The sequence below is a fragment of the Acanthochromis polyacanthus genome, chromosome 21 (genome assembly GCF_021347895.1).
Source record: "Acanthochromis polyacanthus isolate Apoly-LR-REF ecotype Palm Island chromosome 21, KAUST_Apoly_ChrSc, whole genome shotgun sequence".
Lineage (NCBI taxonomy): Eukaryota > Metazoa > Chordata > Actinopteri > Pomacentridae > Acanthochromis > Acanthochromis polyacanthus.
Window position 1 is genome coordinate 18500134 of NC_067133.1, and position 27943 is coordinate 18528076.

General features: G+C 42.0%; 1 protein-coding gene across 2 annotated transcripts in view; it reads right to left on the minus strand.

The window, feature by feature from the left end:
• Positions 1-2138: 2138 nt before the first annotated feature.
• Positions 2139-27943, minus strand: part of col5a3a (collagen, type V, alpha 3a) — a 45949-nt gene continuing 20144 nt past the window's right edge. The window contains exons 11-67 of one of the 2 annotated variants that reach the window (XM_051941373.1): positions 27697-27759; positions 25919-25993; positions 25673-25756; positions 25464-25520; positions 25152-25205; positions 24953-25006; positions 24771-24824; positions 24128-24181; positions 23829-23882; positions 23239-23283; positions 21714-21767; positions 21468-21512; positions 21196-21249; positions 20618-20662; positions 20192-20245; positions 19444-19488; positions 19029-19082; positions 18328-18372; positions 18133-18186; positions 17925-18032; positions 17410-17463; positions 17012-17065; positions 16885-16929; positions 16644-16697; positions 16282-16326; positions 16108-16161; positions 15912-15965; positions 15575-15628; positions 15355-15462; positions 14954-15043; positions 14712-14765; positions 14411-14518; positions 13996-14103; positions 13853-13906; positions 13594-13647; positions 13387-13494; positions 13233-13286; positions 9746-9799; positions 8248-8301; positions 8074-8127; positions 7855-7962; positions 7707-7760; positions 7539-7592; positions 7323-7376; positions 7147-7200; positions 6936-7043; positions 6778-6831; positions 6570-6623; positions 6376-6483; positions 6232-6285; positions 5789-5824; positions 5278-5331; positions 4877-5177; positions 4535-4647; positions 4330-4398; positions 3457-3690; positions 2139-3223 (exon numbers count right to left, since the gene is read on the minus strand). In XM_051941373.1, the coding sequence (XP_051797333.1) occupies positions 3077-3223; positions 3457-3690; positions 4330-4398; positions 4535-4647; positions 4877-5177; positions 5278-5331; positions 5789-5824; positions 6232-6285; positions 6376-6483; positions 6570-6623; positions 6778-6831; positions 6936-7043; positions 7147-7200; positions 7323-7376; positions 7539-7592; positions 7707-7760; positions 7855-7962; positions 8074-8127; positions 8248-8301; positions 9746-9799; positions 13233-13286; positions 13387-13494; positions 13594-13647; positions 13853-13906; positions 13996-14103; positions 14411-14518; positions 14712-14765; positions 14954-15043; positions 15355-15462; positions 15575-15628; positions 15912-15965; positions 16108-16161; positions 16282-16326; positions 16644-16697; positions 16885-16929; positions 17012-17065; positions 17410-17463; positions 17925-18032; positions 18133-18186; positions 18328-18372; positions 19029-19082; positions 19444-19488; positions 20192-20245; positions 20618-20662; positions 21196-21249; positions 21468-21512; positions 21714-21767; positions 23239-23283; positions 23829-23882; positions 24128-24181; positions 24771-24824; positions 24953-25006; positions 25152-25205; positions 25464-25520; positions 25673-25756; positions 25919-25993; positions 27697-27759 (4122 nt within the window). In that variant the 3' untranslated portion in view covers positions 2139-3076. Of the gene's footprint in view, positions 3224-3456; positions 3691-4329; positions 4399-4534; positions 4648-4876; positions 5178-5277; positions 5332-5788; positions 5825-6231; positions 6286-6375; positions 6484-6569; positions 6624-6777; positions 6832-6935; positions 7044-7146; positions 7211-7322; positions 7377-7538; positions 7593-7706; positions 7761-7854; positions 7963-8073; positions 8128-8247; positions 8302-9745; positions 9800-13232; positions 13287-13386; positions 13495-13593; positions 13648-13852; positions 13907-13995; positions 14104-14410; positions 14519-14711; positions 14766-14953; positions 15044-15354; positions 15463-15574; positions 15629-15911; positions 15966-16107; positions 16162-16281; positions 16327-16643; positions 16698-16884; positions 16930-17011; positions 17066-17409; positions 17464-17924; positions 18033-18132; positions 18187-18327; positions 18373-19028; positions 19083-19443; positions 19489-20191; positions 20246-20617; positions 20663-21195; positions 21250-21467; positions 21513-21713; positions 21768-23238; positions 23284-23828; positions 23883-24127; positions 24182-24770; positions 24825-24952; positions 25007-25151; positions 25206-25463; positions 25521-25672; positions 25757-25918; positions 25994-27696; positions 27760-27943 lie in introns of those variants that run through there. The other variant, XR_007938781.1, reaches the window with a different exon arrangement.

Genomic DNA, 27943 nt, shown 5'->3' on the forward strand with positions numbered 1-27943 from the left:
GGGATTCCCACTGGCTTTCACAGAGCTGAGCCCCTTGATCAGCTGTTTTTTGAAAAGCTCCTCTCATTGCTTTGATTACATGGTGTGATGGATAACATGCACGTCGGTGGTTTCCAAATGATTGTCATGTTTGACAACTCAATTATGAGGGTTTATTCTTAATTATCAGTCCATCATAAAGATTTCTAGCTCACAAACACAGACAATGGTTTCACATGGGACTGCTGTGACATTAACAAAGGTTTGGCACACAGAAGGGAAAAAAACAACAACAACAACCTTGGAAACACAATGTCACAGGAATGGTGGGTTCTATTGTTGAAATCGCGTATTGACAGTCACACGGCTCTTCTGCTTGATCATTATTCTGAGGTAGTGGCAACAGATGACCTTTCCTGGTCCAGAACTTAGTGTAGTTAAAATAAAATTGAGTAGAAGAGAGCAGGAAGGAGAAAAAACCAAGGTAACCTTTATTCCACCATTGATGCTAACCTTGAACAATGGTCCCCAAAGGGGATGAGAGGTTTGTTCTCTAATGGTGCAAAAGAACAGACTTTACAGCGTGTCTGTATGTGTGTGCACATGCATGCATTGTGTATCTGCACAAGTCTATGGAAATGTAAATATTTCTTGTGTGAATCATCTTCGCAGCTCTTATCGCCACCGAAATTACCGAATGTCCACAGCTGCATTTGCCATCCTCTAAAATTTCATGCCTGACCTCTTCTCTTGTTCTCACCATTTATTGTTCCACCCTTCCCTCGCCTCTCTCTCTCTGCACCACCTTCCCCCTTGAGAACTGAAATAGAGCTAATTGAAATAAATGAACTGAGGAGCAAATCGGTGTAGTGGGCTGTGGGGACTCCGATTGCATGCTTGTTGAGTGATTGTTGCACATCCTGTTGATAATGAAAAGCCTTGTCTGTCTATCACACTCTGACTGGACATTGCGGACAAGTACAAGCCCTCATGGATATTGTTTTAACCTGCCTCTTGGATCTTCAAGAGAAAAAGAAAAGCAGAATGATTTCTTGTTTTTTTTTTTTTTATTTGCACATCAACTTTTGACAAATACATTTGTTTTTCATTCAGGCAACAGGTTATTGCTTTCAAAGACCTCAGAATAACTGTACAGTATATAAAATTAGTACAACAAACACTATACACAGGAAGGGCAGTGCATGATGGGACAGGAGGAGAAGAATTAATAATTGCACTGTTTAAATGTTACGAAACAAACAGAACAGTGGGGGTAAATTGCAAAAATACCTATGTTGGATACACAGGCTACTATTTGATCCAGAGGAGGTAGACCATTTGTTAAAGGGAAAATAGAATTAACATACGTGTCATTTCTGTAATATTTCACAGATCCATTTGTTAATTCAAAAAAAGACCATTTCAGTCAGCATGCAGGGGCAAATTGTACTGATGATGCCGTCTAAAAACAAATGTTGGTGCTGCTCCACAGAATGTGAATACTGCAACACTGTAATAGCACCCATGGTAATTTTACAGGGATGAGGCAAATCTGACTGAAGAAAAGAAATCTATAAAGGATGGAGCAACGGCTCATAACGTGACAACATTAACGCCTATCTTAATGCTGTGATTTCTCGTTTAGGGAGTCAGGTGTTTGTAGATGCCAAACTTTCCAATCTCGCTGGAACGGCAGAATGCAAATTTGGCTTTCGAGTGCTTTTTTTTCCCCTTTAAAGTGATCAACCACATTTACTCTGAACTGTTCCCCACCTCCTTGCAATGGCCCTGTGAAATTGGCACAATCAGCCAGAAGATGTGCAAAAAAAAAAAAAAAAAAAGCCAGCGGACAAGTCCCCAGCCTCCGAGGGTGTTTTGTGCTGCTGAAAAAGCAATAACCCGCTCACTCTCTAGTCCTATAATCCTGCCCACAGAGACACACAAACATTGTGACACAAAAATAACGGAATCATCTTTAGCACCACTGAAGAGCAACTCATGCCAAATGAACAGCAATGTGTTCTGTTCAAATTTCAACACATGAGCAAAATGGAGATGCGAAAAACTCTGAGTAGGGCAGAAAATTGAAAACAGGTTATGTCAGCAATTACAAAGAGAAGCATGAAATGTCTCCTGGTATAATGGACTGCAGCTTAGACTAGAGAACATTTTAATCAGCATGTTTTTAATTCCCGCCTTGAAACCTCCCCAACCTAGGTGCTGAGGCATGTCATAGCAAATATTCCACAGCAAAAAAAGATGATATCCTGACTTATACAGTACTGTAGGCTGTGGAAACATGGAGGGCTCAAAAAGCTTATTATCAAGCCCAGGGAGGAAAGCAGCCCAATAAAGGAAACAACCTTATTTGTTCAAGTAAGTGTTGGGTTCAATACCTAGCTACACCTAAAGAATACAAATCAAGGCAATTCACTGAGCAAACTGCAGTTGAAGGGTAAAAAGGACAATTTATCATCCCTGCACACAGGAAATTAATTATCGTGCTTGTGTGGAATTAATATGCAAGGCTAGTTCACAACTGCTATGCAATTGTCATTATAGTGAAATCCAAGCATGCAAATGAGTACGACGACATCTCTGATTTATTTAGTCTCAGCCATTGTGAAACATTAGGTAGCAACGAGTTCATCCATGGTTTGCAAAGTCCCACTCAACTGACCCATACCACAGAAAGGCAGTTCTTCTCCATGAATGGACAGATCCGTCTTATTTAAAAGTGGTCATCGTCAAGTGGCCTCGTATTTCAAGAGGATTCATTACAGGACTCTCAAACAGTGAGATAAAAAACAAACAAACAAAAAACACTTAAAATTAAATATATCTAACTGGAAAAATTCCCTTTGGTAAATGTGCTTCGTTCCCATGGTTGCATATCCTCTTTCTGGCCATTCTTCTTACTGCTGGAAAGCCACACACACCATTTCACTGGCTGTTGAAGAGTCTTAAATAACCTACCACAAACCCACCACATACGTAATATAATAAATATTGTTTTGGGCAGCGGTTAAAGTCCAGTTTCTTCCTCTACAAACTTGCTTTGCAGGTATTCTTATTCATTTCTTGCTGAAAATGATGTTTACCCATTAAAGCATACGTGTCCAACTTGGAATCCAAACTTCTGGTTGCTGCTGCCAAAGTCTGCTGGAGCCACATCTATAATCGGGAGCAGCTCTGCTGAGGGGGAGTCGATCTCTAAAACGGTCCTTTCCTGACCTTTGCGGGACTGAAAGAGAAAAATTAAAGCCATTATTGGGATTTGCCTGACTTAAATTGACTCTCTCCCCACTCCATACTAAATTCCTATTCAAGTCAGTGATTTGATGATGACTCACATATTGAGTCAGGCACAAGTCCACAACAACAACAACAACACCACAATTGACAAACACATTAGTTTCATTAAGCTTAATTCATTTGTGCAACTAGTCCCTTTCCCCGGCACATCCCAGCACTGACCTGACATCCATCATGCACCGTGCTGATGAAGGGGCTTTTGGTTTGTGTCAGCTCCTCGTCATTGCTGCCCCGGAAGCGGAGGGCATGCTGGTAGGAGCGGGAGGTGCTGTCAAACCAGCCTGCTGAGTTCTGGCAGGTGTAGGTGAAGCTCTGCTTGGCCGTGGCGCTTAATAGTTTCAGAAAGGTCAGTTGAACAACATGCACAGGGTTCCCATCCCTGTCATTGTAGGAGAACTGAATGACAGATATATAGGCATTAGTGTACAAAAGAAGCAGAGGAATATAACATGCTCTTTAGCCAACAACATTACCATAAAATTCAACAAAAAAGAATGATCACAAGTCTCCCTGCTTGTGCTGATGAAGCCAATTGTGTTTGCAAGGGTGGAAAAAGACACAAAGTAGAAAGCAAGAGATAAAAGTCTAAGCTAATCCAAAGATCTGGTGTCAGTGAAGAACAGCCTTGATGGTACAGCTCTATGATAATTTGAGAGGGTTAAAAGACCTCTGATCAGCTGCACATGAGAGGCCATGAATGCTAGTCACTGAAACAACTGCCAGTGATTTTGCAAGAGTCATTCTGACTGCAGTTTCATTGCACATAACAGATTAAAATCTCATGATAGAGTAAGCAGATTTACTAATATACATTTATGTGCTATCATGTGTACATGGATGGATTCACACACACGCCCACACATTCATGTAAGCTCTCGTACAGTCATGCTCGCCCTTCAATGTTTTGCATGAATATCATCCAAACACACTCCATTATGATGAGTAATTTGCCAGAAAAAGATTGCCTGGCATTTGGAGCCAGCTGAAATTAATGGTAGGAGGTGAGGCTTGATTTATCTTATTTATTTATTGTACCTGCTTGCCTTTCCTGTATCGGCTGTACCAGCTTCCTGGCTTCTCTTTGTTCCACGCTGCTAGTTTCACCTAGACACACAAAGGGAGAGAGGAAGTATGCCGAGGGAAATTTTAGGATCAAGGGATACAGGCAGTGATTTGTGCCCTGATGTAATATGATGAGGTCAGCTTTGTAAATGCTGACTGCAAAAGACTGGAGACTCACCATCTCAATCCTTTTGTCAGGGTAGAGACAGGTCTCTCCTTCAGCTGTGAAGTTACAGTAGACCTTGATGGAGTCTCTGTGACAGCCTTGGTTAGGATCTATCCAGTAGTCTCCTACAACATCCACAGAATTAGAACATCACTCAATCAAGCACCAGATGTTGATATAATGAACACATCAAGGGCAGCAAAATGGTAAACAGGATTTGACTTAAGCCTTTGTATGTTAGAGAATAAGTGCAACATTTGAATTTCTTTTCCCTGGACTAATTTTTCTTAAATAAAAGCTTTGGTATCAAAGCAAGCAGAAAAAGCATCAACGATGCATCATTTCTTTGCTAACCATCTTTGTAGTCAGGTTGCACCATCATGAGCTCTTTGCAGGTCCGAGCTGGGCTCTCAAAGGTCCCGAGAGGTCTTCTCATAAGCTCCACCTCATTTTTCATAGAAGAAAGGGTGGCAAAGACTTCCTCCATTCCTTCAGCATCCTCCAGAGGTTGATCTCCCTGAAGGAGCTCCTCCATGTCCAAACCTACATCTTCCTCCCTGGATGGGACTGCTCCACCTGAATGATCTGAGTGCCTTCTTCTCTTCCGCCTGCCCTCCCTGAGGGGCAGGGGCTGGACCATTTCTGCAGGGAGTCCCTGAATGTAGCACAGAAAGGTGAACAAGTGGTCAAAGGGAAAGCAAGAAACAAAAGCTGGCACTGAGAAGGCTATGAAGTGGATCATTAGAGTTACTCACCGGAGGTCCTGGGGGGCCAGCACGCCCCGGATCTCCTCTGGGACCAACGACACCCTGGAGGATAAAAGAGGACAAACTTTGTGTCAATCATGCCTCACCTGGAGCCTTTCTCACACCTCATGGCCGAATCCCGACTTTATCCAGGCAGATATTGCTGTTGCTTTATAGGATTATCCAGCTGTGTGCATCAGCACTCTGTGGTCAAAGCCTTGGCTCTCAAGACACACTATAGTGGTTTTCATAACATCACACACAGCAGAATCAAATCCTATTAAAAAGGCCAATGGAAAAAAATCACGCACAAGGCAAGCATAGCTGTACAGCAGGCTTTTAGTTCCAAAGACATGCAGTAAACACAAAAAGGGTATTATGATTATGAAGCATGGTACATTTAAGCCAAAAAAGGTATTTTCTCTCACTTCCTGAGCATATGTTCCCAGCAGCTGCTTACAAAGTAAAAGTGTGACTACTGGAATGGAAATATATAAATAAAACAGATTACTCCACTTACCGTGTCTCCCTTCGATCCTTTCTCACCAGCTGCACCCTAAGAGTGGAGAAGAAGAGTAAGCACTCAAAATAAACAAAGTCTAACAGCTAGTACTGCTATTCACATAAGAACTGCACAATACTAATCAGCTATTCACTGGAAAAATCAGGCATGCATAACAACAGTAGCCTGTAACCCTGTGATTATGCATCCTAATGTTGAAGGCTTCCTATTTTTGCATTTTAACTTGTCTGGGTGTGCTTTATAAACCATCGTCTGAAAAGATTTTATGCCATAAGACAAACGCTCTCTGAATAGAAAACTGTGTATCTGCATTTTGCAATTGAGCATAAGAGTTGGCCTTAACACTCAGCAAAATTAAAGGACACATCATTTATGGCAGGGGAAACAATCCTTGATAAAAGCACAGAAAAGTACATTGCTGTAAGAGCTATGTCATTTACCGAGAGTCCAGGTGGTCCCGGTGGGCCCGTGGGACCAGATGAGCCGGTGACACCCTATGTACAAGCACAACCCTGTCTTGTCAGTGAACTGAACTTGATTAGTGTCAAATCATAGCAGCTGCATTTTGTTGCATCTATATTCACCTGGTCTCCTTTAGGTCCTTGTATACCCTGGCTTCCTGGCAAGCCTCTGTCTCCTTTCTCACCATGCTCTCCTGGAGGTCCTATTAGACCAATCAATCCACCGTGACCCTGCAGAGAGAGACATGGCTCATCATTGTTTCCCTTGATGTACATCAGTTGAACATTGTTGTCTCAATCAAGGGCTAAACACTTACCTTATCTCCCTTGGTTCCAGGATCTCCTTTTAATCCTGGAAGTCCCGGTGGCCCCTACAAGCAATGTCAGATGTATTAATCAGGTACATCCCTGCTGTAGACACTGAATAGGAAATATGCTGTTATTGTGTTGATCTTTTTTTATATGTAAAACTGCCTCTGCTCACACTTGGCAGCTTCTCTTATCAACCATATTTAGGGGTCTTACTATTGGTCCTGGTGGTCCAGTCTGTCCTGGAGGTCCATTTAATCCTTGCTCGCCCTGAAAAATAAACCCATGAATTGTAGATGTGAGTAAATAGTCCCAATCTTATGCCAAGTTTAAATTAAAATAGCATTTTGAATCCCTGGTCCCTTGATACTGACCGCAGGACCTGGAATGCCTCTGAGCCCTTCTGGACCAGACCTCCCTGGCTGCCCCTGGGGTCCCACTGGGCCTGTCTTCCCCACTGGACCCAGGGTTCCTGTCGCCCCCTATTAAACAGCGAGACAAACAACAGCAACAACAAGGCATTAGAAGCAAAATTGATGATCAAGGCTTGGCTGAAAGGCCACTGAGCTCAGTGTTTGTCCTTACCTTGGCTCCCTTCATGCCTTGTTTCCCTTCTTTTCCTGCAGCACCTACATGACCCTGATAGAGACTATAGACATTAGCTGTTGTGACAATGGCATTAGCCTTTAACTGTAAATAAACACATAATGTAACTACATACTTGTGCATGCAGACAAACCTATACAACAGACTAAGCTCACCCTCCGTCCAGGAGGTCCTGCAGGACCGGGCTCTCCAGAGGCTCCAGGGGGGCCCTGCAGAAAACAGAACAAGTGAAAATAGAAACATGTTGCCTCCTAGGCCTAAAGATACTGAGAAGAAAGCCATGACATGTCACTGTGACACAGAGAATACAGATTTCATCTAAGCTAACAAGAGCTAATCGTGTTAATAGGTGAATAAATAAAAATGCTTACTGCTTTGCCAGGTTCTCCATTGTCTCCTTTAGGCCCTGGTCCACCATCTGCTCCCTGAATAAAAGAAGCACAATGTAAAAAAGTGATCAAAAATACAGTAACAATAAATTATTCTTAATAATAAAAAATAGTAATGCAACAACAACAACAACAACAACAATCACTCACATTGACACCAGCTTCTCCAGGGGGCCCTGAATCTCCAGGGAATCCTATCGGACCCTACGGACAAAAACAATGAGTGATCATGCATGACATTAACAGACTGACTGGCCTGATAACTAGAGCAAGAAAATGTCACTCCACAGAGACTCACAAGGTTGCCTTTGGGTCCATCTTCTCCTGGTGTTCCTCTCGGTCCTGGAGGCCCAGCCGCACCGGGGGGGCCAGAATCACCCTTCTCCCCTACATCGCCTTTACCACCCTAGGACACCAGCAAATCCCATGACAATCACTGAGAGGCTGAAGAGAGTGACTGGAGAAAAAATGAGCTTGAGCAAAATAAAAAAGAGGAGAAGAAACCAATGTGGCTTACAGCAATGCCAGGCTCTCCAGCTGACCCAGGGTCTCCAGCTTCCCCATCCTCACCCTGATGGAGAAGCAACATTTGATAAGACAACAACTCATCACACACACTGATGGTCAAATATACACATGCACACACCACCATTCTGCTGTATGTGCACGGTTGCTATTGGGAAATGCTGACCTTCTCTCCAACAAGTCCAGGCTGACCAACTCCACCAGACATTCCAGGTGGACCCTGAGGCAAGAGGAGAAAGACAGCAGCTTGAACAAAAACATCATAAAACAAGGGCAAGTTTGAAATATTCATTTAATTTTGGGAAATCTGATTCTGCAGCATTGTGCAGTATTCTCTGTTTGTTTGTCAGCAGTTCTGCTCACAGAATGCTGAAACTGGAACAGAATTATCACAACATAAGGAAAACAGTGAGTGCCAGTTTTTCTATGTGGATATTGTCTAAATAGTGTGGATTCTATTTTCCCTCGCTCAATCAGTTTAGTGTTTGCATGTGCTTGTGCATGAGTGACAGCATGCACTCATGTGTGTCAGTGTATTCTGTGTTGTGTCCTGAGACAAAACCAGCAAACACGTCTTTGGCAAAGTGCACAAACGTGAGAGCTGAATCCAGCCATGCACCACTACCGAGCTCCTGCTGTCAACTGCTTTCCTTAAATGTAATCTTGCTCCATTTTGCTCTTTTGCACTACTCCTCTAACAGTCCATTTATGGATCTAACCATCTCTGCACCACTGTATTTCCAAGCCACCCATGATGAAGCACTGGCAGCACACGCATACAGCTTACTGCATCTCACTGCTGAATAATTGACCGGCATGAGAAGCTGCAGGGGGACGACCATTACTAGAGGTAAATATAACTACCTCTCAGGGATAATAGTCTGATACTTCTTAATGATTCATAGAGCAGTAAATATAACTTTTACCCAAGGATTATATCCTAATACTATTGAATAATTCAAGTTTCAAAAGAAATGAAGGGTCTATGGCAGGAAGAGTTCAAATCTGAAGAGGCTTGGGACATATAAAGGTACTGTCTAAAAAAACACCTTAACCTTCAAAATTCCATTTACAGATTTATTTGATTAAATCTAGAAACTGAGCAAATTTAATGTAACTTTAAAAAACACTTACCAAAAAAATGAAAACAAGAACAAAGAATAAATATTTCCAAAGCTCAATTAACCTTGAAAATGCAAAGACACCAGGCTTAAACATGACAGGCAGAAATCACAAAATATTATGCACATTCATTCATCACGAGAATCCAAATTAGACTGTTTGGTAATGCTGATTATGCTGATTAGCATTACCAAATGAAATGGACCGTGCTGGTGCATTTACAGTTTCAATCAAAATAATAATTTGATTATTTACAATCAGTGAATGTTCCATTTACATTTTTTTTTTCAAGGAATATTATTTTGAGCAAGACATGATATTAACGGTTGTATTATGAAGATGCATTTGAGCAGCTTGTTCATAAATGATAAAACCTGAGTGGAAGCCCACAGGGAAATTCTCCTTTTACTTTCTCCAGATACTTGTACGTGCATCGAGTGTTCTCTTATATCTGCCTCTGTGAAACAGTAATGCTTGTAATATAGTCAGGCCGTCCTTTAAATTGCGATTAAAAAAAGATTAATATGAAAGCTATGCTCTACCTCTCCACCAATGGGCCCCTGAGGTCCTCGTGGACCATGCTGTCCTGGAGGCCCCTGTGAAGAGAGAAATGAAATGTTAGAATATGCACAGAGTTCATCTATGAAACTCAGACATACAAATGTAATGTGAGCTGGTGCCTCCTAAATTAAATAAGAGTTAGATGTCAGCCTATGGTGGATTGCTTTTCCAATGGCCCCACTATCTATGATTATTATCACAGTGACATGATGAAGACGTCCAGACAGGTCATTACCCTCAATATGACACAGACTCTGACTCCTTCTCATTTTTCCCACCCACCCTCTCCCTCTCATTCTCTCGTATTAATAAGAAACCCCTAGCCTGTGATGTGCAACACCATATTCTCAGCCGATGACAGCATGCGATTTGACTCTTCTGTGCAGCTGAAGAGAGCGCCAAGCAATTAATCCTAACTGTGCTCTACTTCAGTTTCAGTTGAGTAGTTGTTCGGCTGTGCTCTGAATCGGTCTGAAGTCTTGGAGGGAGCCTTGTGTTGTAAAGACACTGACACAGAAAGACAGACAATCTGCCAAGAGAGAGACTGTGTGGGACTAGAGGAAACGCATATCCTTCTGGCGGAGAGATATTTCAGCATTAGAGGGGAGAATTCTGTGATCCGCAACACTCACACATGAATGAAACTTCCCCACTGAGTCTTCAGCATCTCTCCTCTTGTCTCTCTCGCGCACTCTCTCTCTCTTGTTTTGGTTCCATTTTAATGCATTCCCTCCCTAATCTGGCTGTGGAGAAGAGGGGCTATAGAGAATCTTGTTGAGCGTGTGTTCATGGCTGACAGCGTTGTGAGATGACTGTCACAAAGGAGGATGCTCATTAGACAGCCAAGGCTGAGGCTAATCTGATTAGCAGCTGTCACACCGTCTTCCTGCTCACAATGACTGCCCCTCCTCTTCCTTCCACTCCATTGCTCCACTGCCTCCTCTCTGTCAGTTTCTTTTTCTTTTCATCTTCCCCTTTCCTTATACATACAGGACCACCTATTCATTTTCTGGGGTCATCTTTTTTGCACATGGTCGACAGTACCCACAACTACTACTATTCAGTCCTAAAGATCAACAGCACTTTGAAAAGATGTATTCAGGATTAAAGGTTTAAATGGATGTCTTTCTTCTCAAGATTATTGTTGAGAATATCATTTCATAAGACATAACCAATACAGAGACATGTCCAAATACAAGGGACAGAAATAAGAGAGCCATATTATCACAGTTGAGCGTGAAGTTGGACAGCCAGTTTGTAAAGGTCATTCAAAACCAAAGCAAGTGTAAAAATAGTTCAGCAGTGTCTTTGTGTCGTACTTGTTAGACATCAGTTCGACAATCTCTCTTTCAAATGTGACATGTGCATGCTGGCTGGTTGGCATTGCTTTCTAGGATCATTACCTGGAACATAACCATAACTGCCATTATTAGTTACACCTGTGCTTTTTCCTGTTATGAGAAGTCAAATTGAGTGCTTTGAAAAATGCCTATTCTTAGGAAAACACAAATTTAGCCATATTTGCCACAGTTCCACAAAAGGCGTGACGGAATGTCAGTTGTTAAACGCTGTCAGGGCCATTACAATGGAAACAGCTCTCAGCTCACAGGCCGACAGCAGAGCAGCTAAATTTCTTCAGTCTTAATTTGCGTGCAAGCGTCTCCCATTAGCCTGTTCTAATCACAAAGCCAAGACGCTTTTCTCTGAATAGCAGTGTAACACCTTGTTTTACAATCAGCATCTAAACAATATTTAGACTAATCACTGACCAGAGAAAACGCAGTCCCACTCATAACCACGTCCTGTAGTTTGGGGACAGTAAATGTTAACGATTATCCACAAAGGAGAAGGTTGACTCACAAGTGTGACACACAGCAGCAGAACCAGCACAGCTGGCGCTAATTAACCAAATAGGTGGTACTAATTAAAGTTTAACAAGCTCAGGTTTGTTGCTTTGTACAAGCAATAAGTCAGACTGCTGATAACCTGAAAGTTTGAAATAAAAGAACCAGGTCAGGTAGAGTCTTAAAAACAAGATGTTTTCATTACTTTTCTTGTCTTTTTGTATAACAGGATACTTAACCCTTTAAGCTGCAGTCAATTCCAGCCGTTTTCAGTACAAAAAAATCGCTAATATTCTATTTTTAAATAAAAAAATTACGAAAAATACGGGGAATATTGGACGCACATCGTGAGGTGCATTTCCTTGAAAACGACCGATTCGTGGATTTTATACCGACTTCAGGACATGTTTTGGACAAAATAGTTTACTGGCTCGTGTCGTCTGGATGTAAAAGGCTGGATTATGGCCGTTTTTTGTGGAATATTTTTTTCTGTGTGTAATAATGAACCCGGAAACGTGAGTCGCGCTGTGTGCGTTGAAGCCGTGTATAGAGAACGGATGGATGAATATTCGTTTTTGTTGGACAAATGTGTTTTTCTCACCCGCTGTGGTAATCGCATCTGAAAGTGGTTTATACCGGCGGATTCATGAGAATCTAAGCTTTCCATCGGCGTATAGTGTTTGTATAATTGCGTTTGCAGCCGTCGGACATTCTTGAAATTCCTATGCAAATTAGTAAGTGTACCGCCGGCGGTACACCTACTACGCACTGAAGCACAAAGGGTTAAAAAAGAAACATATCCTTACCTTAAGAAACAATATTTACTTATTACACTTTCTATCACATTTTTCTGATAGAAAGGCATTTGGAAATTAATTCTATAATACTGTTGTGCAATAAGAATACCCTACTTTTTCCACTTTCTAATAGTAACATATCCTGCTAACGGCCAAGTCTTTGATATATCTATCCTTAAAAATAAAATTTGACAAAATGTGAAATAAAACACAACACTGGTGTAAGTCTGAATGCATTGTATTGTATCTTGCCAGCTTAGTCAGTGCATCAGCTTCTTTTTCTTAAACAAAATGGGTACTATTTGCTTGCTACTTGGACATAATTGCCATGTGCTGTGATGAATTAATTAGAGTTTATACAGAATGCCCCAGATACAATGACAGAAAGTGAGTCACGAACAAAATCATATCACCTGTATAAAACTTACAAAAAAAAAAAAATGAGCAAAATAATCTCTGGCAACTTACTTTCCTCAAGCTGGATACCCATTAGACCCCAAATAGAAATACAAATTTACAGCATCTGCAGAAGCTCGGTATTATACTACTAAAAAAAATATTTGCTGTCTTCTGATGAAAGCATACATGTTTGATCCTCACAGAGCCTTTGTTGATATTGGCAATAAAATGAAGAAAAGTGGCCAAAGTGGAGAAATATATTTAAAAGTTTTTGGATAAGGTGAGAAAACGTGGAGTCAATATTCAATAATAGATCCAATAAGATTTCAGAACAGTGCTGATGAGAACAGACTTCACACTGATGTTGAAACGTAATACTCGAATCACGATGATTGTTGTATGAGCAGGTATTGCTGAGGAGTACTCACCATTGAGCCAACATGACCGCTCTCTCCTTTCTCCCCCGGTGGTCCTGGCATTCCCTAAAAATGCAGATGGGTTGACAGGAATTACATGGAAAAGGAGACACTCGGGTATAAACGGCAGATGAGACAGAGCAATAGTTGGTTGTGTAATTTTCACCTGTAGTCCAGAAGGACCAGATGCCCCTTTAAAGCCTCGATATCCTTCATCACCTTTTGCCCCGTTCATGCCCTGCTGCCCACGAGGACCTGGCTCACCATCTGCACCCTGAAACATACACAGACAGGTCAATACACTTAACACCCAAACAAACTCATCATATGATTATATGTTTTTCTATTATGTATTCTGTGGTATGGCTCATACAGGTGGCCCTGGCTGGCCCAAAGGTCCTTGAATTCCAACAGGTCCTGGGGGTCCCTAAAAAAGCAAAAGAACGACTCAATACACATTCACCGAGGAAAGGACATGATTAAAGCTCATTACACCAGAGGACGCTCTGTCCAGACAAGCAGCTATTACAATGATTTACCCTGAACCAATTATAGCTCCATTTTGTCTGCTACCTCCTGGTGATACAAATGTAATGTCATGTTACAACCATTCACATAAAATTCATACGCACAGCTTCTCCTTTGTCTCCTTTGCCGCCCTTCTGGCCTGGTCCTCCTGTCTCTCCCTAAGGAAACAAATGCACACACTTGAACAAGAGCCCAAAACCCAACAAAAACCTTACAGCAGTGCTGTAGCCCATGCTAGCTGCCCAACCTTGTCTCCGTCCTCCCCTGGAGGCCCAGGAGGTCCTGCAGCTCCTGGCAGCCCTATAGGTCCTTGTTCTCCATCATGCCCAGCTGGCCCCACAGGCCCCTTATCTCCCTAGGGAACAAATGGGAAAACAGCCCACATCTAGCAAATGCTGCAATACTTATTATCCTCATATAGCAGCATGACACATTGATTAATGTATCATACCAGGAAGGAAACTCACTCCCAGGAAAGCAGTGTTGATCACATTCATATTTTCTCTCTGTCTCCTTTACCCCTCTGCTGCTCTCTGTCTCATAATGACACATTCCAAAGCGAGAGCACATGTTTGTTACCCACTGGTGGGAGGTGATGGTGCAGTATGCGTTAGCAGACATTGTTGCCTAAGAAACAAAATTAGTAATGTTCCAAATCTTACTGGCTCGCCTTTCTCTCCCATCGGCCCAGCAGGACCCACGCCACCAGGCCGTCCTGGCTGGCCAATAGCGCCAGCCAACCCAGCAGGGCCCCTCTCTCCAGTGGCACCCTGGAAATAAGAGGAGAAGGAGAGCTGAAGTTAGTATATCACATGATTCACTCTTATTTAATTCAGTGGTCACGATCACTTGTCGCCATGGAAACAGCCTCCTGCTTCATATGTCCCTGCATTCTATATAACATAGTGGCTGAACATGGAGTAAGGGATGGGATGGAAAGCAATTTCACAAAATCAGACTTACAATAGATCCTGCAACACCTGGTAGACCTTCTCCTCCCTTCAGACCTGCAGGACCCTGGAGAGACATAAGAACAAACAGCCGTCACAATCAAGTTCAACCTTCCCAACAGACTTCTACTTTACTAAAGTCAGTTGCCTTGTTCAAGTTCACAGTGGAATGCAAGCTACATATTTTTTAAGAAAATGTGCTATTGACAATGACAGCAGGACAGAGCATCTGAAATATATGAAACTTAGTGGTACCATTGCACCAGGGGTTCCTCTGCTTCCTCTGAAGCCTTGAAGCCCAGCAGGGCCACTCTTCCCCGGGGATCCTTGTGGACCTGGGTCTCCCTAGAAACCACACATACGTAGTTAGGTACAAAGCAAGTAGCCAGCAGATAGCAAGCCCTTATGCAGTCATAAATCACACAAACCAGCAAGTCACACCAAGAAGAGAGCATTCATCTTTTATGAGCCGTAATGCACTCAACACTGTGAGGTGTCCTCTATTATTTATTAGAAAATTAGAAGAAAGGATTAGACTCAGTAGATAAGATATTAAGGTAGTGCTGAGAGGGTCCTTGGGATTTATTTAATGCAACAATAAAAAGGTGATATTTGTGGGCGATTATGTTTCTGACATTATGATGAAAAGCACATACCTTGGCACCCTCCTTTCCGGCTGTTCCTGGTAAACCATGCTCACCTGGTGGTCCCGGTGAACCTGGATGGCCTCGATCTCCAGTTGGGCCTGTCTCACCAGATTTGCCCTAAAAACATCCACAGTGTGTAACACACATGGCATAACACTTATTTTGAAATATGCTATCTGAAACAAACAACCGTTTCCTAAAGGATCAATGAAAATATCAGCGCTCCTACCTGTGGTCCAACAACACCTGGGGGGCCGGGGGGGCCGTTCTTTCCTTGGAAGCCCTGAAGAAAAACACAACTGAGTCAGGTGACCTCAGGTAAAAGGTGAATTAGAAGCAGTATGCATAGATCCTGTAATCTAAGGATTGCAGTGTTTTACTAGATTTAATGTAGGCCTTTCAGCTCTGACAGGAAATGCTGTAATTCACGGCTGATGTCCTGATGTGCTTGCTGTGCTGACACATACAATGGATCACGTTGATGTGTCTGTGAAGTTAGTGCTGGACAGTGCAGGAAAAATGCTCTTTACCAAATATGTGTATTTTTAACACCAAAAGTGACTCACTGGTTCTCCTCTCTGACCAGGGTGGCCTGGTAATCCATCCTTTCCGGGTGGACCCTGAAAAGGAGGCATTTTCATCATTGCATCACCGCAATGAAATTACTGTGACCAAAGGTGAATATAAAATGCAGGATGAGGCACAAATGAGTAATATTAAATTACAGGACAAACATTTTTCAGTACACTATAGCTGACTCACATTAGGCCCTTTAGGTCCTACTTCACCATTTCTCCCCTGTGGTCCTTGGGGACCCTAGAAGACAACAACACAGGTTGCCAAAATTTATCAGTGATGACAAGATTTGTTTTTCAGGTTTTACAGCAATGATATTATGCAAGTGCTGCATGTATTATCTGGTAGTAAAATGATTACCTGTTCCCCAGGGGAGCCTGGAGGACCATCTTGTCCAGCAGTACCCTACCATTTGGCCAAGGCAAAACACAAGTGAAAACACAGTCAAACATCAGCCACTCAAACACATTCTGCTTCCTGCCTGCCAAACAAATCTTTAGCTTTCCCAAGTTGGTCTTTGAGGGTGATAGTGTAAACTGAAGCATCCCCTGCCAGACAGTAGCTTCTCACTGTGCCAGATGGCCTGTCATCTAGAAACGAACAGCAACAACCAGTTCCAACTCAGTCGGCACATTCATCCATACTTTATGAGTCAGCTAGGTGTGTGTTTATGCATGTGTAACTGTATGCACATATGCCTTTGTTTATGCCGGTAATCTCACCTTTTCTCCAGGCTTTCCAGTGGGTCCATTTGCACCCCGTCCCCCTCGGGCTCCCTATAAGAAAACAAACAGCAGTCTGATTAGCACATGCATAACTTACGGAGGTGGAAGATAAATATGCGGCGATATGAAAACACCGCAGTGATGTAACAGTGCGCGCGACTCCCACAATGTGTGGTAAACCGATGGTATCTAATTCTAAAATATGGTGTGCCAGCATTACACCTCCAGCTGTACTCACATTAGGACCTCGCTGCCCTCCAGAACCTGGCTGACCAGCTGGACCCTGCATTGTAAAGGTTAATTATTTTCCGCTCAGTTACTCACCAATATCGCCTACATAAAAAGTACAAGAACACAGTCCTCACCCTTCGTCCTTTCTCTCCGAGGACCCCAGCCCCGCCGGGGAAGCCAAGTGATCCCTGGAGACACAAGTAGAGGTTAATCAGCTTCAGCCCCACATTCATCACACATCACCGCCAACGTCTCATTAACTTATAATTAACTACTGTATCAAATTAAAGCAAATCTAATCCATGGGCCCAACACAGCCTTAAATACACCATTCATCAACATGTAATGAATTGATGTCACTAATGAACTATAAATAAAATAGCCAGTTTTTTAAATATGCAATTTATCAGCCTTTATTTTAATGAGACAGGAAACAGTCCGGCCAAAGACACCCATCTTGCTGCTGAAAGCTCCGATGAAAGAACCCGAGGACGCATTAACCGGTCATAATGACCCATCAACGTTAAATCACCTTAGAGCCTTGTCTTCCTGGGAATCCTGGCAAACCAGGCACACCAAGTTTACCCTGCCCAGTGAAAAATAAAATAAGTGTTACAGGAGAAATAAAGAAAACACATATTAAGAATAATAATACACAATCATATGACATACTATGCACTATGCATGTGCTGATATGACACGATATTTCTAAATTATTGCCCATAGTGATGACACAAAGTCATGCCTACACATGCACACCTGGAGCTGTGGCAACTTTGCCATAGAAGTGGGTGACCATCAGAAGTAATAAATGTGAGGGCATTAAAATGAATGTGTTCAGTATTTTCAGTCATTAATTGCTCATTTTGAAAGAAAGTTTTGTCACAACCGAAAACTGAGCAAAAAACAAAATCTCAACTCTCTACCTAACATTCCAGGTTTTGCAGCATTATGGGGTTTTAGATGTGCAATTTGCCCGTTTGATTTTGCTCCAATTCTCTTTCATGTCCTGACCTTGTCTTGCAGTGTACTTTTCTAAAAACCTACCTTCTCGCCAGCTGTCCCAGGCGGTCCCGCATCTCCCAGGGGCCCTGCTTGACCCTTCAGCCCCTCTGGTCCATCCTCTCCACGAGAACCAGGAGCTCCGTTATCACCCTGAAGTCAAGGATGAGAGTAGAAGAAAAGTCACATTTTTATATTCTCTGAAAGACTGAGAAAAGATGATACCTGAGATGTAATTAGAGGGCGGGCTCACCCTGTCTCCCTTGATGCCCATGTCACCCTTGAATCCAGGGAAGCCATCTTCTCCCTGTAATGCATTAAGAGATGATGTGTAATGACTGCTTTTATATGGCATCATTTTAATATCATTTGCCAAGTGTCCTTCAACGTGTAAACCACAGCTTGAGCCCAAGCAGCAGAGTAAAAGCTCACTTTCTGCTTTACTCACCTTCTCTCCTTTGCTCCCCTTCAGACCCCTAATTCCATCTGCACCCTGTGAAAAGGACAGAAGAACACTTCATTTAACTGGAATCACTGACAAGCCCACTCTCAGGAAATTATCCTGGACATGAAATAGCGTATTTCACCTGTAATCTGTAGAAATAACTCATCTTAAAACACCAAAAATCATTTTTAAACGTGGATTGATTTTCTCTTGACATAAATTTGCTCCGTTGTTGAACAGATATTGACCTCACACTCATTTCAAAGTAATGATTGCCAACATGGTCAAGCTTCATCTAATGTGATACGATGTGATGATGTTGAGCCAAACTTTGGGATAAAATACCAACCCTGTGTGGATGCAAGAGAAAAAACAAACACCAAGCAGAATGCCATTTCATGACAAGTTCACTTTTTAGTAGTCATTTTTAAAAGCACACCGAGTCAAAATGGACTGTTCCACTCCTACGCACACAGCTCTGTTCTATCTGGCTCTGACATTTCTCCGATCCGTCAACTGTTCTCCACTCTGTTGTTAGTAGCCCCCTTGAGAACCGAGGTGCTCTCCCTCCACCTGTCACTTGTCAGTCATAGACTCAAACAGCCTGTCCATCACAAGTACACATACGAGCAGAAAGAAATGTGCAAGGGAATAAATATATCAGTGGACTTTACACAGGAGATCATGATGCGGTCATGTCTCACCTTGACTCCACGAGTCCCTGGGTATCCAACAGGCCCCTGAGCACCTGATAAACCCTATGTGGAAAAAGAAGAGTACAATAGTGCTTCTGTTTGAGTAAGCAGCAGCCAGCAACACTGCATTTCTCTGACCAGATATGAATGATCTTTGCACTCACTCACTGTGTCCCATCCATTATTGTTGGAGGGGAAAAAAGAAACAGAAATAGCAGCTGATTCTGATGAGTCTGACTCTAATGGGCTAATACTCTTGTGTAATAACGATGATGACATTGTCGGAACACAATGATCATAATAATGAGCCTTAATGTGAGCGAATGCGCAGCTACAATGCATTGCAAGAAGCAACATGAAATTGCCATTTTAACATCTTCCTGTAACTCTACAGTAGACGAGCTTCAGGCATGCAGTTACCCACTTGGACGCCTTTCTCTCCTGGGGGGCCTTCTCTTCCTGGATGACCCTGAAGGGAGAACATAAATATCCGACCGACTTAGCACTGCAGCAAGATACAGCATTATTACATCACTTCTCAATACACAATTCAGAATGCAGCCAATCAGTAAAAAAAAAAAAAAAGGAATCCCCAGTGGCACTGTGAGTCGAGCACCGTAAAGTAGCGCTGAGTGTCATAACGCTTTGCAGAACAATACAAGGAGAAAGTCAAGCAAATGGCTGCAATCTAAAAGTGTCTATAAGAAGATTTTTCATTTCATTCTAAGTGTCATACAGCTTTGGATTACTTTAAAAAAAAAAAAAGAGCCGCCTGTGTCCCCCTAGTGGCAAATCACAGAAAATTCATGTTACAAATTATACGTTCTTGGTACAAAATGTGTGTACACATTTAAGTGCATGTATTTATTGTTTGTATAACATGATATGAGTTTGTATTTCAAAAGCTTCTGTGCTGGAGGTACAGCATGGGCCTGGCTAACTCTGGATAACTGATGAACAACTTGTACCAAAATGCAATGTTTTTAATAAAGTGCAGCAAATCAGTTGATGTCGCAGAGTTGTCTTGTCACTTGAGTGGACTGATGAAGTAAACCCTCGAAGGATATGTGCATAGATACTGCATGAGCAAAGGTATGCAGAGACACTTGCATGTTTATTTATGTTTGTGTTAGCACATGTATTGACGCATTTATGCATTTGTGGGTACTTACAGGAGGCCCATCAATGCCTGGTAGTCCCTGCATGCCTTGTCTCCCCTGGGGACCCTGTATAGGACATAAAGAGGCATGAATATCGGAGTTAAGCTACAAAGATGTACAACATCTCCACTCATACCTAAGAGATCACATTTCCCACTGTGCAGCTGCATACTGTATTTATGAATTACTCCCATTTTGTATTTCTTTTATCAGTTTGGCCTCATGATGTGCACCAGCCAAGGCCGTCCCCAGTGTCTGTAAAGCCTGTGTGTGTTTCTTGAGTATTGATTTCCTGTCTCAGCCCGTCTTGTCTGAATGGGAGCCAAAAGTGGCTGGGTCATACTGTCCTGCTCAGCGAGCCTCCCCCGGGTACGTGATGACAGGGGTCACAAGGTTGCAGCTTTAATTCTAAAATGAAGTGAGAGACATGCTACCTACCTTCTCTCCTGGCAATCCGATGGGACCCTGAGCACCAGGCAAGCCCTGGAACAAAACAAAGCATCAATCAGCTTAAGTGTCATAAGATTAGGAGACGGCTGGGAACCTTGATTTTACTTGATTCTATATGTGTGAGAATAAGGTAAGTGTTTATGTAAGAATCATGAACAACATATGTGGGCAGATGTATTGTTTACACGGTGGAAAACTAAAAATAAGATTTACTTTTCTCTGTGTGACTGTAATATCACAGGATTGCAAAATTACATTTGTTGCTCTGGGATAAAAACATTGCATCTTCAAAAACAGTCCTTTCATTAGCTAATAATTGCTTTTTCATGGAGTACGTTTTTGTGTTGTGCAAATGGTTTATTAATGTTTCCTATGTTCAAAAGTGCCAGCAAAATTTCTAAGCCTGTGTACAAGCAAACAGAAGCCAAAAAATGCAAGAAGCACGGGAACAGAGTGCCTGTAATTATCTGGCAATTGATTGTCTACAATCAATACATTCACAGGATGTGTAATGATGAGGTTCACTCCCACTGTGACAGGATGGTTTTATTGTGTTGGTACGGTACCTGTGCTCCTGGATTTCCCTGTTGACCGGGGGGCCCTATTTCTCCAGATGGACCCTGAGAACAAGAAACACTGGTGATCACACACCGTGTCTCCACATGATCTTTGTCATAAGCTTATATCACATGCCCAGTGGACAGGTTCATCAGAAGGTCACACTAACTCACTTTTACAAAACCCACTTACACATTTTCATAGAGCTATTTAAACCACCGCTGTTTGGTATATAATGGTAGTTATGACAAAAAGTGAAGATTAAGGTAGCAGGACTGACCAGGTTGCCTTTTGACCCTTGTACTCCATCAATTCCACGAATTCCCTGTCAAAAAATAAATAAATCACAGATAGAATGCCAGAAAACATGGATGTAATGTCCCAGTGGGATTTAAAAAAGAGAAACACTTCAATAGTTTTTTTTATCTTCAGGTGCATGCTGATAATTCCATGCACTGGAATACATTTTATTGAGTTGGACAGACTGAATAGCTCTGATCCTGTAATCAAGGTGATGTTGACTTACCGGTTGGCCAGGTGGACCAGGTGGCCCCCTTGGCCCAACAAGACCTCGAGCACCCTGGATAGAAAACACAGCAAATAGTCAGCACATAACCTGCATTCATGATGAGACTGAATGAGTGGTGAATACTAAATCACAAATCAGAACTAAGGAGAGAGAGCGAGTGAAAAACAGGGAGACAGATAATATATTTTAGTGTGTGTGTGCATGCATCTGTTTTGTAAGTGCTAGCTGCAGAGACTGCGCTAGCCTGTTTCCATGAGTGTATTTGTGTGCTCTGTTTTTGTCAGCCTCCCTCTTTGTAGGCTGGCCAAGCCACCTGTTCCAAAGCCACATCTGTGATCTCCTGGGAAGTGATTGATATGGAAATATAATCATTCAGGCCAGGATTTTATCTCTTCCCTCTCCGACTCTCTCTTTCCTTTTTCCTCACTCCATCTCTCTTATCTCATTCACCACCAACCACATTTCTATCTTGTGTTTGTCTCTCGCTGTCTGACTTTTCCCATCACTTACTCTGTCTAATCAACATCACTAGCTCCTCTCCCTTCCTGCACCTTTGTCAATTAACACAATTTTCCTAAAATGTCTTATGGCAACTGTGTTTCTTCCTGCACTGGGTCATCCATTCAGACGGACAGAACCCTGCTGAGTCTTAACCTCACCTACTGGGAGAAAGATAAGAGGACGAGTCATAACCAATTAACCAGTGTTCACTGAAGATCCACAGAAATGACAGCTTCTTCGATGGTGATGGTATAGTCTTTGTGGATTCTCAGTCATCAAAAATTGCTTTCCAGACAGAATCCCAAGATTTAAGAATCCTGTCTTGTCATTTTATTACGCTCTTGGTTACCTTCAAGAAAGAAATGTCATTTCTCCCGGCCCAAGAGTGAATATAAATAAAATTAAATTAAGCTAACGAGAAATAAAATAACAATGAAGAGCTGCCATAAGCATAAGTAGCACTGCCATCTCTATGACAGAATTGGAATACACTGCAGCACTATGCCATTGTATTCAAGATGCCGTTCTCCAGTGACCTTTTCGCTCTTAATGATAATGTGAACACTGTGGCAGCATTACATTAACAAGGAGTGACCATCTTTGTTTTTTTTCCATTGGTACCTTGAACCATGGCTCATTGTTTCTCCTGTAGTTCTGAATGAGCAATATGAGCAGATATATATATATATATATATATATATATATATATATGCTCATATACATATACATACATAAGTTCTGTTGTAGGATTCTCTCAAACTACAGCTAGAACTTAAATCCAGTAATCACCTAGAATTGCTTCAGGTTTTGTTGTGGAAATCAATATCAGTGTACCGAGAAAACAAGATTTGTTGTCAGTGGATTTTTGAGAGCCCAAAGCAAAGAGCTGATAAATACATGGTTTGTTTTTCATGTAGGGGAACAATAAATAACTTTTTCACATAGAAGTGTGCTTTAATGCTAATGTGTTCATTTGTGCATTATGAATAGACATCATGTCCTTCCAGATGTAGATACTCACAGGTTCCCCTGGTTGCCCTCTCGGCCCCACAGGTCCATCAGATCCCTAAGATAAATAAGAAGGAAACAGATTAAACAAATACATCTCAAGCACCTCTCTGCTTCAACCTCAGGCGTGGATACATTTATATCCCCACAGACAATCTGTGAAAATAGCTCATTAAAGAAATTCACTGCCTGACAGATAAAGCTCAACTATCTTCGAGCAAAGACTAGTAGACCGCCCTCTCAAACTTCATTCACCCGCCTGCATTGATTATTATTACCCTGACAGAGCTTCTATCCTTCAAATTTTCAATTCTGTGTCAGAGATGCGTTGGCTGGCTTTCATGTCTGTTACAAACCTTGATACTGAAGGAACTCCAGCCTTCATAGCATAATTAAAAATGTAAGAGTTTATGACTACATTTCAGTAAATCCTGCTTAGATCGGTGGTGCTTTACTATCTAAATGGTTTATCTGGAAACGATTTCACTTTTAATCTTGCATAATGGTAAATTTGGGAAAAACAAAACGCTGTTCCAGGAAGGGTTTTCGGTGTATTGTTTTTTTCTTTTTTTCCCAAGTAAATTTTGCAAATTGTGCACTCACCTTTTCTCCTGGCTCTCCAACAGGCCCATGAGGACCAGGCTTTCCTCGGTCTCCCTACAAGATAAAAGCATTATCCACAAGGCTCAAGATACTTAGGACTGTTCTGTTAATATAAGAGCAGCAGCAAGCAGAGGCTTTTACACTGTCATCACAGAAATCACAAAAATCTTCATAATCATAATACGCAAATAAACATCTGCTATTTTGTGTGTAAGGTATTCATGCATGTCATGTTAGCACGTTAGTGTCAGAATGACTGAATAATTGCAGACGATGTCAAGTTACCAAATCTAACTCACTCTGTGTCCCTTGTTTCCTGGAAGACCTGGCAGGCCGTCAAAGCCCCTGTCACCCTGAGAAGTAATAGAGAAGCAAGTGCATTAAACCCTGAAACACACACACATACGGTAATGTGTAAACATTAGCAGAATTGTACTGAAAGTCTCCCCTGGCAGAGCCTCCCATCTGCTCCGAGTGTGTTTCTGGGAGAGGGAGCTTTCAGATTAGCTGTAGGTCTGCTAAAATGCTGCTTTGACTGATAAAGACTCTGTTGTTCTGTCAGACTCCGCATCAGGGGAGACTGATTTATTTACTAAGCTCTTCCTGCAGCTGTTCTGTATTGAGTTGCCTCATTGTCAATAACCTATAATAAACTGGGGGCTGTTTGATACCTAAAGGCTTACACTTGCAAGTGGAGATAGTTTGTTATTGTATGAGTCCTTGCTGCCTAAATGTGTCTGTTGTTGTTGTCTTAATGGAAACTGAATTTAAGGAAAGTTAACACCAACAACAATAATGTGGTCTAACAGCTGTCAGTGTAGCATTCACACTAATACCAACCTAAACTGGTATTAAAGCAATTTATGCAGAATCGCAAAAGACAGTGAGTTCTGCAGCTCACTTAGATGAGAATATCGGTATTGCAGTGCAGACAGATCCTACCTTAGAACCCGTTTCACCTGGAGCTCCACGACCCCCGTCCACTCCTGCACGCCCCTACGAGATATGCAATCTAGTTAACATGGGTTCTGCTTCACAGTACATCAGGCACAGTGTGCTTTTAACACGAAATGCTAATAGAAAGGTTTTCAGCATGGAAATCTGCAATACTCAAGGTATCTCACCCTCTTGCCTAGCTTTCCATTTATTCCAGGAGGACCTGGCAACCCACGTGGTCCCTACATGAGAAATGAAGTGAGCAAGACAAATGGAAAAGGGTGCAAAAAGGTAGGCAAGCAGACAACAGGAAATCAATATTATGACAAAAGAAAAGCTTGGCGCGATAGAAGCAAGTAGTGAGGTGGAAATGATGTTAGGTCTTACAGGAGGACCGCTGTCTCCATGGTCTCCTTTGAGCCCTGAAGGACCTGAAACACCCTATAAAAAAGGAAAACAAAATGGCATTCTGCATGTTGTGATGTACCAAACAAAAAAAATACCAAGGATGTGTCTTTTTACAGTTTTCCTTCATGAAAACAGATTTCATAAGCAATCTATACTGAGTATTCATGAGAGGTTCGGAGAAGAGAGAGTGGAGCTTGAGCTTGGTCAGACAGAAGACAAGGTTGAGGTTAGGGGGTGGAGGAGCCCGTGAGGTATGATGTAAATTTGGTCAAGGTCACAGAAGCGCCTTACCAGTGGGCCTGGTCGTCCTGTCAGTCCCATTGGACCTGGAGGGCCCTTGAGTGACAGCTGAAAGAAAAATGCAACTGTGTGGTTTATGTAAGCTGAACAAGGTACCCTTTGACTTTTAATATGTAATGAAGTGATTCTCATACAGCCTTAAATGACACTTATCACCACTGATGTTATAATATATCACGATGGGTTTCTGTGCAGTGTACCTGGGCCTGCTGCAGGATAGCCTGTGCTTGAGCCTGCTGGGGAGACACCACTGGCCCCTTTTGGGAATCACCTCCATACTGGAACTGGTGGCAATGAAAAGGAGGAGTCAGTCCCCATTGCAGGATTCCCCAAATGTAAATGAAGTTCAATCACACAGCTCCCCCTTGTGGTCATGCCACTGCACCACAGTGGGACTAAAAAAGTGTGTTTGCGTGTGCATGTTTCATTGTGGTTTAAACTCTTACTGGTAGCATCAGGAGGGTTCCTGGAGGACCTGGAATCCCATCAGCTCCAGGAAGACCGGGACGTCCTGGGGGACCCTGAAAACGGTGAACAGGAAAAGGACTAAGCATTGGCTACCATCCTTTTAGTGAATGTGTGTGGGTTTGTGCAGGTTCTGGGGTTTCATGCACCATTGAAGACAAAAACAATCATGTAAATTATTACGTTTTGAGGCAGGTACATTGTTGAAAACCCAAATTAAAATTACGTGAGTTGTAGCAGAAATGTAAGTTAATGTAATGTCCTCTGAAGCCATGGAAGCATGACTAGGTGTGCAGTGTGTGGGTGTGTGTGTGCAGCGTGTGAGAAAGAAAAGGCAAGACCTGGAGGCTAAATGGGGAGGAAAACCTCACTATCTAATCTTTGTGAAAGCAACCTTTGCCTCATTTATACAACATGCCACGCACACACACACTCCCTTATCTTCTATTTATACACTGTAAATACACATCTTAATAATAAGTCATTTAATGTAGCATTGAGTCAAAGATTTCAGAGTTACAAATATTTTTATGAGTCAATGGGAAGGTTCTTGGGACCACCTTTTGTCAAAAAAATACTGACACATCCATGAACATACCGACAAAAGTGAAATGTCCGCAGAAAAATGTTTAACTACACTACTTCTATGGTCAGCATTTTGGGATATAGATATACATCCTGAATATGCTCACTCTAATCAGTGATGATTAGTGAAGCATATGTGGACAAGGTGTACCCATAGGTATAACAGCACATCATAAACATGAGCTAATTTATGTTTCAAACAGTGCTAAACAGACTAGAGTTACAGAGTCTCACATTGCAGCGTTAATGATGCCAACATTTGCTCTCTTCACTTTTACATGTAAAATTTACAATACCTGTGTTTTGGGAATCAGGAGGATTTGAAGGCTGTTTCTGCATTTAAATCAGACATATCTTTGATAAATAAATGGTGAAGAGGTATATTTTGTATGCTCTGTGGTACATTTATGCTAAACGGTTGAACAAACCCTGTAAATATTTTGTCTCTGTACAAACGGAAATTACCCTATGATATTGCTACATATAACAGATAAAATCTTTTACTGATTATTTCATCTTCAGGAGAAATGAACAATTATTTAAATGTCTTTTAATGAAATTGCTAATGAAATGTTTATCCTATCTTCAATATTCACTCGCCGTTGTTGCATCACTTTTTAATATCATATTAGGAGATACAGCAGGTTTGCATATTTATTAAGTGTGCTTAATGTAAACTATAATTAATGAAAGGGAAAGTATACAGTTACTGAATGTGACAAGCTTGGAAGCCTTGGGGATCTATATGTTAATAAATCTCTGTAATCATACTTGCTAAGCAAAATTATAAAACCCATCAACTACTAGGAAATGATAGAGCGTCCATCAGCGTGTGTGTGTGTGTGTGTGTGTGTGTGTGTGTGTGTGTGTGTGTGTGTGTGTGTGTGTGTGTGTTGGCATGCATTTCAGTGTGATGAATCATGGACAAAAACATTTAATTGAGCAATCGCACACGCACACAAAATAAGAAAATCAGGTCACACATGTGTGAGTCAACATCCATCCCTGAAGTCCGGCAGTTTCCGTCCAACAAACTAGGACACTGTGATCCATGTTTCAGTTTAATGTCATATTCCGATCCACAGTTGTGTCCCTCAGGTGAAGGGCTCAAACTGAGGTTAAATCAACCCACTCAAAATTCAGCCGGTGAGACCAGGTCCTAAACCGCACTCACCACATCACCGGGATCTCCCCTGGGTCCTGGAGGTCCTGTTGGTCCAGCTGGGCCTGGTAGTCCCTGGGGAGGACACATTTACAGTCCTCAAACAAGCATTAAAGAACATTACTGTGGTGTAACTTTAATGAAATTATAATCACATTCTAATCCTCTGCATGCTCGATAAAAATAATCCCCATTTAGTTTCTTAATGTAGCCTTCTTCTCTATGTTTTCTGTAATGATGCAGTGGCCACCTCATAGTG